We start from the raw sequence: 16,242 nt of genomic DNA on the forward strand, positions 1-16,242 counted from the left end.
ACGTTAATATTAATTCACAAACAACTGCCTTGAAAGCAGATTACATCGAGCTCTCCAGAAGTAGTCCTCGAAACATGTGAATCAAAGACATTTGGACATCTTTTCAATCTATAATATTACCCACATTCCAAAAGAACACAGGTCGAGAAGCCTCTACTAAAACGTAACGTTTGTGTCAACAAGTGGTACATGCGAAGGCTTTATCTGTCCCATCAGGATATTTGAATGGACTCGTCTGAGAAGTACATTTCTGGTCAAGGGCAAAAGGTGGCACAAGTTCAGAAACAAAAACTGTTTGGTGAATCGTATTTGAGAGATAACGTCGATGCACAGCTGCAAGAACAAAGCGTTTACAAATTGGGGTTCAAAACAGGTGTTTCAGACAAGATGCCTTTTATTAACTTGGGCTAAACCAAAGCTTCCGATTGTACACAACGAAGCATCCAGCACTTTAGACAAAGTTCTACTTTGAAAGCTTTATGTGTTGAAGGAAGACAGTTAAGAGAATGTTGTTCTTTGAAACCAAAAAACTAAGCCACAAGAAAAGAGTCCCAGCTTATCGGCCAATGTGCATGATCCAGTTACTACAGGTCTTTGAAGGCATCTTTCTTCAGCTCCATCCACTCTGCAAACTTCTTGGCCTTGGGGTTAAGCTGTAAAGTGAGCTGTATGTCACGGTTCGGTTTCATTTTGTAGAAACGAAACATGTTCGCCAACTCTTCAGCACCAGGGAAGCCCAGTTTCTCATAAGCTTCGGGAGTCATCTGAATAAAGGTAAAAGGAAACAGCAGCATTAAAAAGGACAAACATCACACAAAATGTAATACAAAAACAAGAGAAGTGTCTGCACGAGGTTGAGGCTCTTTCATCGAAGGGCTGGTTCTAGATCAGGCATCCCCTCACCTGTATTAAATGCTGTAGTTGGTCCATGGGCACCATTCCCTTGTCTACCATTCTTGACCCTGTCCAGCCTGGGGTCCACTGTTCAATATTGTATTCAGTAACTACCGTGAAGAGTCATATGAAGCATGGAATCCCGAGAATACAAATAACCAACAACTGGAGTACTTTGGCTAATGCAAGTAATTTCTCGATTTGATATCTAAATACTCCCCTCTTGCCTTTAGGTACAGAGGTTTTTCTACCAGACACATCTGGACCAGAAATGTGATTTTTACAGGCAGGAAATTGTGCGATTCCAAGCCTTCCACAACCTTAAAACATCCTAATCAGATTACAGGAATAGCTGCAACAAGTTAACAGTATTACTTCCACGTATCTTGGAAATCTCAACTATTAATATACATATTATGCATCACTTTCTCGACCCTAACAGCATGAGACTTCTATCAGACAAGCAGAGAAGTTCAAGTTAAGGATCTCAAACCCACACAAGGAATGGGGGATTACAGAGCAGCAATCCCATGTCGGACTCTGAAGTCATAGTCTGGTGTGTTACTAACACACCGAGGGCTTTAAGACGACAACCTTGCAAGCAACTTTGAGTCACGAGGGCATGAACTGAAAAAGGTACTTTGAAAGCACAGCATTAATAAAGGACAGAGGACATCTTTTCTCCTGAAATATGCATTGGTGAAGCCAAATCGGTCTAGTCTTTGAGCCCTGCTGGCTTTACCAACTGTTTGTAGCCACACTGTACAGCTTCCTCATCATTTTGCATGTTTTGAAGGTTAACTGAGCTGACAATTTCTGAAAGACTCATTTACATTGAGGGAGAACAGCCAAGAGGTGAAAAGTAGTAATCCTGAAAATGAAAGTTGGACAAAACAGAAAAGTGGACAGTAAATAATTCCAGCATCAAAGTAATCCGTAAGCTTATTGCAAGAAAAGGAACCTCCAGCCACAGGAAGCAGCGGAGGGAGTCGGAATTCTAACTGCCTTCAAAACTCCCCACTAAAGTACAAACATTCCAACATTCCTCAAGAACGTACCAACATTCCTCAAGAACATACCATAACACAGGCCAAAGGGAAAAATGCAGGAGATGCCAAATACATGTTTTAATAAATACACCTGCTAACTGTACCACATATTTCCCACTGCCAAAGAAAAACAAACATCACAAACCAAAAACCCTACGGAATAGGAAAATGAAAACCTTTCAGAAGAGATTGATTACAATTTTGTTAAAATTCCAAAACCTATCATCCAACTTTACAGCCTCATTGAAAAACTTTGGTCACTCGATAAAGTCTACAAAAACATGAAGAATGGCTTCATTCCCTTTGATAGTTTCACCTTTACCATATCCACCCCACCTTAACACTAAGGGACTTGACTGCTTTACGGCGGTCAGACTGCTTTTTTTTCCTTTCACAGTGCATGTACAGTTCTCTAGCCTTTCCTCATCTCAACCCTCTTGTGAAGTATTGTACCTGCTTACCCAGGGCGGACACATCATAGTACATGGTTTACGCAAAAAAAAAAAAAAAAGAAGCATTTACAATGCAATGGTCTCGGCATTGGTAAAGTTAGAGCTATTGGCATTGCTCATGACAATGCCGTTTCTTTAAATATTTTAAAAACAAAAACAAACAAAAATAATGTCATGAGCAATGCCAATAGCTCTAACTTTACCAATGCCGAGACCATTGCATTGTAAATGCTGGTTTTTCTTTCTTTTAACCCCAATTACCCCCCGCCCCCGCCTAATTACCCGTGAGTCACGACTGGTGGTAAGGTACCTAGAATCCTAAAGCCAGCAACAATGAGGTCAGCAAACTAAGAGGTCAGACACCCAACAGTTGGAGGAAAACACGCCAAGGATGCCAGGTCTAACAGCACAAAGTGGTCCAGCCCAGGCAGAGGGCAGAAAATTAACACGTGGTAGTAGATAGGGCGCGTTCCGCACTCTCCCGTTCACTCAGTGCAGAGACTTGACTCGCTGCTCTGCATTGCCTGAGCTCTTTGTAAGTCTGGACCATAGTCTTTCATTATATAGGATCTCGGGTGTTACAACCAACCCCCAGGTCACGGCCCCCCCGAGAACACCCTTTCATGGATTTCACTGACGTTTAACGTAACCAGACGCCTCAAACGGAGTACAAAATCCCTTGAACAGGGGTGAAACGTAGATCCCCTGAATGGAATGCAGGACACCCCCCCCTCGCCCCCACCCTTCAAGGGATCCCTCCTTTTAGGATATGCCACTGCTGCAGGAGGGACAACATCCGGTGATTCTGGGCATATCCCCTGGGGCCTGATTCACAAAGGTGCACTGCACTTTAGTGTAAATGTGTCATCTTCTAGTTATTCACAAACTCTGTGCCCCCGCCCCCCATGCAGCCCAAAGGTTATGAATATCTGAGTCATGTTAGAGTTTCAGGCCTTCACACCACATTCTGCGGGGGCGGGGGATATTTTTAAGATATGCCACTGCTGCAGGAGGGTGGGCATGACACCCCTCTTGCCCACCCCCGGGAGTGGCTGCATCCCCCCTGCAGAGGGGCAGGTTCATCCGCTGGCAGAAGGGCAGGTGCACTGCAGAGCGAGATGAAGTCTACTACACTGTCTGCGCTTTCGTTTCACACTTATGCCGCCCCCCCCCAAGGAAGGGGCTGTGGTGGCTGTATCACTCCTGCCCCCCCCCCCCCCCCCCCCTCAAGCAGAGGGCCAGGTTCACGGCGCAACCGAATGAAGTCTACAGCACACTCTGCGCTTTGGTTTACACACGTGGTCACCTCGTATCTTGTAGGTGTGAAGTGGGGGTGATAAAAGGGAGGCCCCGGGCTCGGGGAACAGCAGTGCCCAGCCCCCCCCCCCCCCCCAAAACCACAGTGAGACGTCTGGCAGGGTGTCAGCCACAGAGCGCTCAGAAGAAAACCGAATCAATTATATGACGCTCAGGTTCGGAAATAAAATGTTTCTCTATTCTGTTCTAAATAAAGGAAACAGCAGATTATCAACATATTTTTTTCATTGTCTTTCTGCTAGCTTATATTTTTGCATAATTCGACGATCTTTAAGGCGTTAGGGGCAGGGCCTGCATTGGTGATTTTGGGACTGGGAAAAAAGGTTCGAATCTCGGCGTCGGCGCAGTAACTTCGGGACGAGATAAAACTAAACAAAGGGCACGAACCCTGAATGCTTTCCTTGTGACACGGGTGTACTCACACTCGGCAGAAGGAGTCGGTGTTCGCTATTTGCATCGAGGTCGCAGCCGGGAACATTCAGGGTCCGAAGTATTGTGGAACAAGGCTAAAGTAAACAATAAGCTCCGGAGAGGACAGGGTGAGGAGAGGTGAGGAGACCAGAGCAGCAGCCGGAGGCAGGGGGAGCGGACGAGCACACCACCGCCTTTCTCCGAGGCAGAGCAGAAATGCCTCGGAGAAACGCAGCGTCCATTTCGGATTCGGGGGCGTGTTTGTCTTTTCTCTCCTCCAGCCATTGGCTGGAGGAGAGAATGAGTCTTCTTGCAAAAAACACGCCCCCCGATCCGAAAAGGACGGGGCCTGATCGGAGTGACGGGACTTCTTCTCCAATGGCTGGCCAGCATTGAAGAGGCCAGCCAATGGAGAACAGGGGAGAAGAGGGGCGGGTTCAAGCCCCTCTTCTCCAAAACATTAAATCTCTCGACTTCCGGCTCTGCCTTCGGCAGACCGGATGGTCCCGAGACCTAAAAAGGGAGGAGTAAACCTTTATTCCACCATCATATCCTTCACCACTCTGAACCAATCATGTCCTCCAAGTTTTGCAATTAGAATAGTTTCTTTGAGCATTCTATTGAATCATTTCACCATCCCATTTGTTTTTGGGTGGTACAAGGCACGCTTATTTTGTTTAATACCTCTCTTTCGGAAACTTCTCCATCTCTTTTGGGGTCGAACACCTTGTTGAAAAACCTGATCAGCAAAGATTATGAGATTTCTTGCACTACACTGGCCCTCAGGTCACCTCGAATGCAGCCATTAGTACCAATAAATACAGACATACCAAGACATACCAAAGTTCAAAGGTCCCTTGATATCCAATAATAATTCCTCACACTTCCAGGAATCTTATGACAAATCAAAGGAGATGATTTGAATTTCCGTGTCTTATCACTCATCTGGCAGTCATAACAATATCTTACAATATTCTCCACCTGAATGTCCATACCAAGCCCCAAATAATGATCTCGTAATCATCCCTTAGTCTTGCATAAGCCCTGATGACCTTTGTGTGCAAGCTGCACCAACTGACTTCACACCTTCCACTTTTGACTATTAGCTTGTCGCCAACATGAAGCTCACCCAAACCTTCATAAAACTCATGAAATCCATTCTGCTAACTGAAACCTCACAAACACCCTTGATAGATTCCCTGACCTTTGACGGAAATTCTTCCTTGTCAATTTCACTCAACCAATCTACACACTTCCACCAGAAACTTTGCATACCCTGACCTCATCTTCTTTCCACTGTGCATCTTCCCCAACACTTAAAGAATCTGATCAAACTCAATAAACAACCTGTTGTCTTATTGTTGATACCAGGAACACAGGACACAGAAAAATGATAATCCGGCAAAGCAGCCAACCATCTATATATGCAAGTAGTAACATTATCCAACCCTTTCTGCCAAAAGCCTGTTGAAGAGGTTTGTGATCAGTTTGAACAACAAACTTCACACCCCATTAAACTGGTTTTAATTTCCTTACTGCCCAGTTCACTGCACCGCCTTCACTATGTTGGGTTATTGAACCTCTGCTCCTTTCAAAGAGTCGAGTACAATCGTAACTGCACTGCCATCACGTCATTGCCTCAATACAGCACCCAACCCTCTCACTCGCATCAGTCACAAGACTACAAGGCAAACCAGTAACAAGGCTCTCTTCAAAGAATGCCTGGAAGCTAAACTAGTTTTGATATTAGAAAACTCTTCTTGCCATTTTTGGGTCCAATTAAACTGGAACATTCCTTGAGCAACTGCCAAATAGCGAAGTTTTACTAGCAAAATTAGGTATTAACTTGCTATAAAATTCAGCCATACCCAGAAAAACTTGTATTTCTTCTTCCTTGGAGTGATGTGGCAAATCTGTAATGGTTAGGACAGTATCAGTTCTGGGTTTAAGATCTTTAGCCACGATAACATGCCCCAATAAACCGGTTTAAGGTTGACAAAACTTGAATTTGTTGACTTTCAAATGAATACCTTTAAGACTTGGAACACAATACCTCCCTGAACTTGTCTAGATGGGATTCAAAATAATTAAAACGTCATATTGAAAAAACGTCACTCCAGGAGTTGACAGACGCTGCTGAACAGTGTCCAAACGGCATCCGGCTAAAACAGGAAATCCCAACTAGTGTAAAAAAGAAGTTAGATCCTAAGAATCTTCAACCAAGCAATCCTGGTGAAAAGCAGAGATGAGAGTCAAAGTGGTGAAGAACTTTGCATCCCCCAATAGGCGTACCAGCTTAGAAGTGTTAGGTAGAGGTAACCTGTCCTCAACTACTTCACTGTAGAGCTTCCCTAGATCCCTGCAAAGTCTGATCTCCCCATAATTCTGGGTGGCAACTACTGCAGGTGCAGCCTTACCTAATCTATTCAATTCCATCTTGACTGCAACCTTCAGGATAAACCATATAGCCCTAACCTTAGACACAATGAGCATATCACCCATCTTGAATTTAATGTAATGCACATTAATGCAACCCGCTTTTTCAAAAAAAACTTCTGGAAATTCATGTAACATCCATAGAATGGTATTTACCTTTCGGATTTGAACCTGGGGATTGCACTGGGATCAAGATAAATTCTCAGAAGCTTACCAAACACAAGCCAGGCACAAAGAGAAACAAAAACAAACTGCGAACTCAGCGGACACCAGTTAAGAAAGACTCGATCACGTGTAGGGAGAACAGCCAACAGTTAAAAAGCAGTAATCTTGAAAGTGAAAGATAGACTAAAGCAGGAAAAAAAAAATCCCCCCCCAAAAAATCTGGTTATTGGACAGGATATGAATACCGCAAATTCATATCAGGTCAGGCTTGGTTGATCGTTAGATAAATTAACATAATCTTTATGACATCACTGCATAAATATGGGAGATGCAGTGGGGTAATCTTAAAAGACATGAAATCTAAAAATGAGAACTCTGAATCAAGACGAAGGCAAGGAGATCTTGCTAGAAAAACAAAATGCATTAACAAAATATAACTGTTGGAAGTCATCCATCTACCAGGTGGGTACCTCTACTAAAAAAAGGCACTGATAAAAGTTCTTTGGTGAGCAGGCCAGCAGAGAATGCCCCGGAGTGAAAGTGTTTATTTCACCTTTGCTGGGCAGACCAGAGCAGAAAAGCAGTCATTAGAGAAAAGGCGGAATCCACTGGTAATTACTCAGGCCGCATCCCAGACCATCATTTTGCACACCATGCCACGCCAGTTTGGATCCAGCCATATGCAAATCAGCCATGACCCTGCTCCAAAAGGACAGTCCAACGCAATCAGCCAGCCCTGGTCTTTCCTGAACCATAATACAAACAACCGAAGACTGGTTTCCCCAGGATTGTTGCTCTTCAGTAGGGTGTAGCTTGGTTCAAGTGGCACCATAAGCACTGGACCCATGTTCAACTATACCTGTCAAACTGAAGTACTAAAAAAAAAAAAAAAAAAATTCTAAATAAAAGAATGGCTGGAATGTGTGAATAATCAGCTACTGGTAATCGCCAGAGGAGTTTTGTGAAGCAGTACTACAAACTAATGCAGTAAAAAAATAAAAAACACAACCGCAAGTTCAAGTAAAAAAGACAAAATCAAGAATAAAGGAGATTGACTAAGGAATTTAAAGCCTTTACTGTACGAGTCAGAACACACACGCACACTAGCACATTCTGGATAAAATGTTTATAGGGTGTAGGACTAATCTGTACCTTCTGACTTGCAAAACTATTTCAATTACATCAGGCAATGCAAGCCAGATAAATTGAGATGCCACACTCATCCAAAATGAGTAAGAACACCTCTTGTTAAGGAGCTCCAGTATCCCCTTTGACCCTCTAACCCAACTTAGCCAAATTTACATCAAAAGCAGAAACCAACTCACCACAGAAATCCACTGGTCAGTTCTTGTGTATATTACAGTTAATGCTCCTTCTAGAAAAAAAAAAGTTATCATGGACACAGGCGTTTGCCAAATCTGTGACCTGCATTACCCTCAGTGTTATTGGTAGTAAAAAACTACAAAATGGTGCCATTCTACTGGTGTTGCCACTTATTAAATAGTACCGTAATTCAAAATATCTTTTCATTTTTTAGATTTTCAAATCAAAACTAATGCTTGTAAAATAGCTACTACAAGAGGTTTAAAAAAAAAATCTAACTAATAGTTTAGAAATGCTTCCTTCCAAGAATGAGAATTTCCTTTCCACTTAAATTTAGAGTCAATTTCCAGAAAAGAGAAACCATATCTGAAGCTCTTCAAAATATAGAAAAAAAATTGAATGTATTCAGTTTCAGTTTAACTTTATTCGGATTCAGTGAAGATCCATAAAAGTACAACATTATAAACATATAGCATACAATCTTCACTCGGGAAAAAATAACAGAGAATAATAAGATAAATATCATAGAACAAATACATAACTAGAAGAAAAAAAGACAATTTTAAAAAGGGGAATGGGTTTAACCAGTAATTCATACAATGACCATCAATCTAGCTGTGCAAAGACGCAAAATATGAACTTTAGAGCGCTGTGCAAATAGGCAAATTGTAAACATCCAACTATATAAATAAGAATTTTGTCATTGCGGACATTTGAGAACCCTGTATACGATGATCTTGTTGAATAGTAAATGGGCGATAATGTATCTAAGATAAGTTGTAAAGATAACCTCAACATTACTGTGCTAATATAGCAAGCACGGAAACATAGTTATAGTACAGATGGACAATTTACAATAACCTGTTTTAAACAGAATAAGCATATCTTGGTTAGCCATAATCAGCACCTTTTAATAGTTAATAACATTTATCAGCAGGTAAACATAGAAGCTCGAGATTTAACGGCTGCTGATAAAAAGGAGCCAACACGAAAAATCATATCCTCACTGCCCAATTGTAGTATTTCTTCATATGCAGAGATATAATTAGTTGTCTCATGTGCTTTAAAGTGGGGGATAAGGTAATGTTTAGTGTACCTTACGTAGAATCTGCAGGAGAACAAAAAATGTAGTAAGGTTTGTTTGCAGCCTTTGCCACATGGGCAGACAGTATCCTCCAGATTTTTATTAAAGCCGATAGGGAAACATAGGAGATATTTTACACTGTTGTCCCTAAGGCGAAAAAGCAGACACCTATTCCATCTCCCAATATTTTTCCTTAAATATTCCTGTGGTTTTGAATAATTGGTATCGACTGTTCTCGGGATGGACATATATCTAATAATAAATGTATTATTGAGCAGATGAGATGGATTTAGGCACACTTATTAGCTAATCTGACTAGGTCTGATAACAGTCATGAAGGCAAATCTCAATACATCACTTAAGATTAATCAGACGCACAATACTGTAGTCTCAAAAGCAATTAAAATAAAGTAGGTAACTCAAATAGAACTGCAAACTTGTGCTTTTAGGGCTTAATTACATTTAGGCTGCAATTGTGGTATCAGGATCAGTTACTAAACTCTATATCCAACTCAAATGATGCCTTTATCTTGTTAAGATATTGTTATACAGTGCAGGTGTCAGAAATCAGTGTTGTATCCAAGCTGAGTGGCATTTTCCAAACTATGAAAATGTATTATGATCCAAGGTTTTCAAAAAAGATTCTCCAGTAATAGTGGTCCTGTACTAATACTGCTGTTTTTCAATGGGCTGCTTCTAAACATTTTGGACATGTCCAGTGACAGCCGTGAACCCAGACAGTCAGGGCAAGCCTACGGGAGGAGCAGCCTCAATGTGAAGACAAAGGCATACCATGTTACAGAGCACTCGAGACTGAGCCCCGTTTAGCAGGTTTCTGCTTCCAGCAATAGTAAAAAGTCCAGCAAACAGCCACAGACCAAAACATGCAGCGAATGTGTAAGAGAGGAGAGAGATTCATGCAAGAGGGTGAAGTTTCATGTGAAAATAGTTCTGTGAAATCTTGCAATAACAGGCCACAGACCTATGGCAGTATCAAACTGGCAATCCAAAGCCCACTAGCTTAAAAGAGGTTTCAGAGGTGATGTGTCGCCAGTGGGAAAGAAAAGGGTAAAATCGTGGATGATCTGCCCAAAGAATCAAGGTCCGCATCTTTCAATTGCGATAGGCGAGGGCTCCTGGTTAATCTCCTACAGAAGTGGATCATACATGTAAATGATGGTGGTCTTCATCTAATTACTCAAAACCTCTTGCCAAAAACTCCTTTGGAAAAGAACTGGATGGCTTCGAGTGAAGTCTGTCCATGAACTGCAAATTGAAAGGTATACGCATGCTTGAGAGATTGAGCCCTTCCCCAGAAGCAGGGTATTGGGGAGAGCAGCAGAAACCCCAAATAAATTACGTAAGCTGGTGCTAAAGAAAAACAAAAAAAATGGTCATATGTCCAAGCTAACAATATTCCTTGATGACCTGATTAGCAGACCTTAATTACAAAAGTGATAGGGTGGCAGTGTTAGAACCCAAATTGAGGACAAACCCCTCCATTTCTAAACTGAGGACACACATTGTGTTTGCAGCTGCAGACAAAGGGCAAGTGACATTAGCACTAATGGCCGTGTTTGAAAGAAAGGACTTTGTGTGCCTCTGGCACCAGAAATGAGACAGATATGGCCATGGCCAGCACCAGAGATGAAGAGAAGAATCTCTCAAGTTCAATGCTCCACGAGAGGAATCTCACGGGTACTATGTGATATCCTTCCCTGATGGATAAGGCTTCAGCCAAGCGTCTTTGCAGGAGGAACAAGGGATGAAGCTAGCAATTGATAAACAGTAGCCAGCCAATTTTGAACTGCTGCTGGTTTTCAGTTTAAAACAGGAGACCGCATTTCAGGTCAGATGTGCTACAATGTTGCAGTTGGAAACCCTCTGATTTGGAAAAATCATGCAACTGCAAAATCCTTTTTACTTGCGTATGAATTCTATTTTGGGATTTTAAAATGTTTTTCAGAAATCACAAAACTGGGCTGGCAAACCATAACAAATTACAATTTGAAATGGATATGAAAGGAATTTTCCTTACAGATTTCTTTCTGAACCTGGGACCACTGCCTGCTCTCCATGACGTTTTCCGATATGGACGAAGAAGAAAAAATAAAAAGATAGTGTTGGAACGCAATCACAAGGATGGTGGTGTCCTGTGGTCTTTTGCAGGCTACCATTCCGGTAATTGCAGCCAATCATAGGAGGCTATCGTAAATTGAGATCTGCCTAATGAATATTAATTATGCATTTGTTCTGCGACTCACCCCCCTGCAAGTCCCAATTTTGTAAACCCACCCACGTTGCCGAGCTTAGAGGTCCACTGCTCTAGCCATAAGGCTACATCCTCTCCCCTTTAACCAACCTCCACCGTCCGTGGTTTCTAAAACCCTTGTTCTCCTCCCACTTTCCCTTGTTTGTAACCCACCCTCCGTTTCACACACCACCCCCTTTTCCATTATACTAGGTTTCCCTCTGGCCTCCATTCCTATATGCGCATTTGTGCGTTTGAGAACACCATAGAAGGATTTTTGCTACAAACTGATTCAGAATGAGAACATACAGCGTAATGATTCAGGTGGAACACGACTCACTTGATTGCTTTGCATCAAAGCACACGTTTTTTTTCTGGCTTTGACTGGAGTTTTAACCAAGTTGCAAAAGATTTTAAAGGTGCATGCGGTTTACAAGTTTATCAAAAAAATAAGAACCAATTTCAAGAAATTCATAAATATCTGCATTGTGTTCCAGTTCCGGATAAATAATTATGATTTTATAATAAAAAGGTTTAAATGTTCGTGTTTTATTTTTTGCACTTTGAATCTTAATATCTCTGGATCTCAGTTTTGATGGTTCCGTTTGTTCAGAGAGAGCCCCTGCATCAATTTGGCTGGATTACAGAGGAAGGACTTCACTGGTTAGTCCTTGAATACAAGGCACAGCTGGATATCATCAATATTTTGATGCATGTCAAACGAGTTTCCTTGAAGGACACACAAAATTTACCAATTGCGAGGACGCAGACAAGAAGCCTGGGCCAAAATCCTGCTCTGCTAAAATTTTGAAGCTCTCTCCTGATCAGGGACAAGTGCTTTAGGTCCCTTTCCCTTAGTTCTCGCAGGTAGTCAGAGGCACAAGCAGATTGAACTGGTCATGATCAGCATGTATATTGGCCCCAGACTCAACCAAGCAGAAAGGCACCATTTCTAGGAGACAGCAACATAGGAAATGGGTGTGGAAATAGGTGGAGCATAGCTTTAGAAAGCTTTGAAGAAGATTCTTATTCTAGAACCACATGACTATTATACAAGTTTTTCTTTGGAACTGCCCCAACAGATTTAATTCCAAATATGCTTTTCTTGCATATCGCTCCAAACACAAGAGCAAATGGACAATGATTTCTGCCATCAGCCTGCTGAAAATGGCTACCATGAAGAATGGTTACTTCGTCACATTGTGAAACTCTACCACTAGCTCTCCGTCTGGGCTCCTGCACCTCACCTTCTTGCACTGTTAAATAAGTTCCTAAATGAAGCTTAGCTGACAGCCAGTCGCCACAAATTTTATGCAGCATTCAACAGCTGGCCAGGTGTATGCGCTATACTAATGTGCTTCGACACTTGTAAAAATTGTATTTACAACATTAAATCCTTACGGATGCAACATGCAGTCTCCAAACAGAACTGGCAGTGGAAGGCCTGTTCAATGCCATGACAACAGGAACAAGCATTGGCATAGCCAATAGGTCTCGCTTTTGGGACCTTATAAGTGTTTAGCCATGCAACAGTTGATGTTGTTGCACCAAGGATATTGTGCTGCATAACTAAATACTTATAAAGGTCCCAAAAACGAGACCTATTGGCTATGCCAATGCTTGTTTTACATATTGCAGAGCAGTTGAGCTGCTGTTCAAGATAGCTTAAAGTAATTTAAAAAAATCTATTTTTTAAAAAGCACCACGACAGACAATGCTTTTTTTTTTTAATTAAGCAATGCTACACAGCAGCTCAACTGCTGTGTGACATGTAAAAAAATTGCCAAAGCCAATAGATTTTGGAGAGGCAAAACCTGTTGGCTTTGCCAATGCTTGTTTTAATCTTCTCACAATCTTGGGTGACGATAATTGAGCGTCGAGCCCTGTGAGTGTAACTGCAGAGGGACTGTAGGGTAACGACCAGTGTCCAACAAGTTTGCACGGATGCACCGTTAAACAGGAGAGTAACATGCGACTGCAGTGATGAACACAGGTTTGGAAGAACACATGATGTCTTCTGTTTACACAGGAGGTTCAAGTACATATTGCGAGTCCGTTACATGCTGAGGATCAAGAACAGGGGTTTGTGCACAAGCAGCGACTGCTGTTCTTGACACGAAGTAGGATTTGCATTGCTAAACATCGAAGCTTGTGCATATACAATGCATATGATGCGCACACACACATGCACGGGATGATTACAGTCAGTGCTTTAAATGGGCCGGTACGGAGTACGGGCACTTTTATTTTGAGGGGGGGAGAGTACCGGAACCTCAAGAGAAATGTAATACTTTTAATTTAAGAGTACCGGCACTTCTCAGAAACAAGCAGGTACTCTGGCACAGCGTAACTGCAGTTCTATTGTTACATTTCAAGCACTGACAGAGTGCTATCCCATAAAAATGCGTGCATCCGAACTGAGGACCAAGGCGATCATATTGCAGCAAACTCACGGTCATACGCCAATGAGAAGTAAGTAAATTACAATGAAGTTGGAATCAACGAATGGTAAGTTCAGGTAAGTATTGGGCGGGTTCTAACCCCCTTTTAATTTATTTATTTTTAATACAAGAAATTTCGGATGCACGGTTCAAGCGTTGCGCCACTGGTGAAACCTAAAAGCAAGTCCTCACCTTCCTGCTCTGCCGACTGCTGCCTATTCAGGGAGAGCATCTCTGCGTGTGTCCTGGTGTCGGCGCACTGAACGTGGAAAGAGTTGTAATGTTTGCTGTGTTTGGCCCAGAACACAGGTTCGGCCTGAAAAATCGCTGCCCGGTCAGTAATCGGGCTGATTACTACTCTTTTCCATCTCTGTGATATTCGAGAAAATACAGAGGTGGAGGCTTAATAAAGGGAGTCTCATATTGCAAAAGAACCAGTAAATGGGGCATAGACAGGGGCCTAGCAACCCATCTCTCACAAAATAAATATGCATGTTTGTTTGCAAAAGTTTGCACACTTCAACAAAGCCACCGCTTTATTCTCTAAAATAATGACTGAAGTGGCAATTGGATACACAAGCAAGCTGCAGTCAAGCTTTTTTCCCCGATTTGTTGCCATAAAGCAGGATGATAAATGCAACATGCAGTCAAGAGTTAATAATGTCACAGAGGGATGAAGACATCGACCCTTGACATCAGAGTTCTGCAGGCAGGCTCCGCCACTGCAGGCCCTGCAGACGGCCCCGCCATGCACGCCCACGCGCTGCTCCAGCAGCCTGGAGGTGGCCTGCGAGGCCCGTGGTGGAAGATGAGAGGGCCGTTCTGCGTACCCCATCGCCTGACTCCTTTCATGTGACCATTTATTTCTGTGAAGTCATTGACCGCGTCTGACCCAGTCGGAGTGTCTGACCTCATGAGACGGTTCTCTGCTTGGCTGGCGGATAAAGGCGCTTCTGTGCTGGCGTCGGTCACGGCAGTGGAGGGCTGTCTGCAGAGGGCCCCGCACGCTGATTTATGTGATGCCGAGTATGTCCCACTACAGCGAGCTCAGAGCGGGATGATGTAGAGCTCACCGGTCCCCCAGCACTGACCGGCGTTCCAGGCAGGACCTGGCGCCACAGGGCTGCTTCCAAGGTCCGAGTCCCTGCTGAGAGCGCCCGGAGCATTGCGTTTGAAAGGTCACCTCTAATGCCTCTCCTGAAACCATAATGCCCTGACACAGAGGCTAACCAAGAGGATTTATCCTGATGTAATTAGCGTTATGTTGTCCATCCGCTGATCTTTCCTCCATCGGCACATCCTCTGAGGATGCGAGCATTTTATTTCAATCAGCTTTATTGTGAGGTGAGTGGTTTTTTGAAGATGTTCGGCGAAAACTAATGTGATACAATGCAGTTTGAAGTTGTGGCAGTGCTGCCAAAAAAAATGAGACAAAGCAAGCCTGCGATTGTTTTACATCTTTGAGAGATATTTGTCTGACTTAACATGCTGATTGATTATGGCATTGCTCTGAGCCTGTGCCCCGAAGATAAGACAAATTGGTCCGGACGCGAGCGAGCGCCTGCCGCGCGACAGTGAAAGCAAGCGGGCGCGCTTGGCGGGGGAGCGCATTCCAGGCTGGGGAGCGGACCCTTTGAAGTATGATGCAGAGGGCGCCAGTGGGCTGAAGCGCTTCCCAAAACAGATTGCATGGCGGCACGATGCACGTGATTGTGCGCGTGCTCGCCATGCAATCCACTTTTGGGAGCACTTTGAATTGCCCCTCTTACTAGAGTCTCGCATAGCGATTGCGTAAACGCAATAGCTAGGCGAGACCTAAAAAGCACTGCAAAGTCCAACCACAGATAGTAATAACAGGCTTGAGTGCACTGCTGAACCTCCAAGAAAAATTAAAAGAATCCTCTACTTAAAGAGTGAGTTGGACTTTGTCTAATCCACCTGTAAAATATGCAGCACTTCAATCATAAAACTGCCTCTTGTAAAGAAAATTGACATCCATGGGAATCGCTCATCAAAACATGCAAACGAAGTATAACTACAAACGGTTGTAACAAAAACTTGGCTGTAGCCTCCTCCGCAATAGTTTGCTCAACAGTTAAGTAGCAACTAACACTTGTTCTACAAGCAATTCAATGTAAAGAACAGTGACGTGGTAAACAGGAGTTGCAAATGAGCCACCAAACCTAGAATTTCAGAAATGCAGACTAGAGAGCTCAAAACCAAGGAAGAAAATGGTAATCACATATGGTCCAACATTTGTGTAAATTCCATGACAGATGCAGATCTAAACACTCAAAATCTAGTTGAGGTGGGGGAAGAGGGGTAGACCTGGGCAAGCAGCAGCAGATCCAGACAGCACCACACTTCAACATTGGCAAATTCAACTGATCTTGCAAACGAGCGCTATTGGTTTGGCAAG

At 43.0% G+C, this 16,242-nt stretch overlaps 1 protein-coding gene across 2 annotated transcripts in view; it reads right to left on the reverse strand.

Moving 5' to 3' along the window:
• Window positions 1–376: 376 nt before the first annotated feature.
• NMRAL1 (NmrA like redox sensor 1) overlaps window positions 377–16,242 on the reverse strand; it is a 60,185-nt gene continuing 44,319 nt past the window's right edge. The window contains exons 5-6 of one of the 2 annotated variants that reach the window (XM_085628410.1): window positions 8,050–8,099; window positions 377–764 (exon numbers count right to left, since the gene is read on the reverse strand). In XM_085628410.1, the coding sequence (XP_085484536.1) occupies window positions 8,088–8,099 (12 nt within the window). In that variant the 3' untranslated portion in view covers window positions 377–764; window positions 8,050–8,087. The remainder of the gene's footprint in view (window positions 765–8,049; window positions 8,100–16,242) is intronic. The other variant, XM_085628409.1, reaches the window with a different exon arrangement.

The sequence above is a fragment of the Triturus cristatus genome, chromosome 10 (assembly GCF_964204655.1).
Source record: "Triturus cristatus chromosome 10, aTriCri1.1, whole genome shotgun sequence".
Taxonomy (NCBI): domain Eukaryota; kingdom Metazoa; phylum Chordata; class Amphibia; order Caudata; family Salamandridae; genus Triturus; species Triturus cristatus.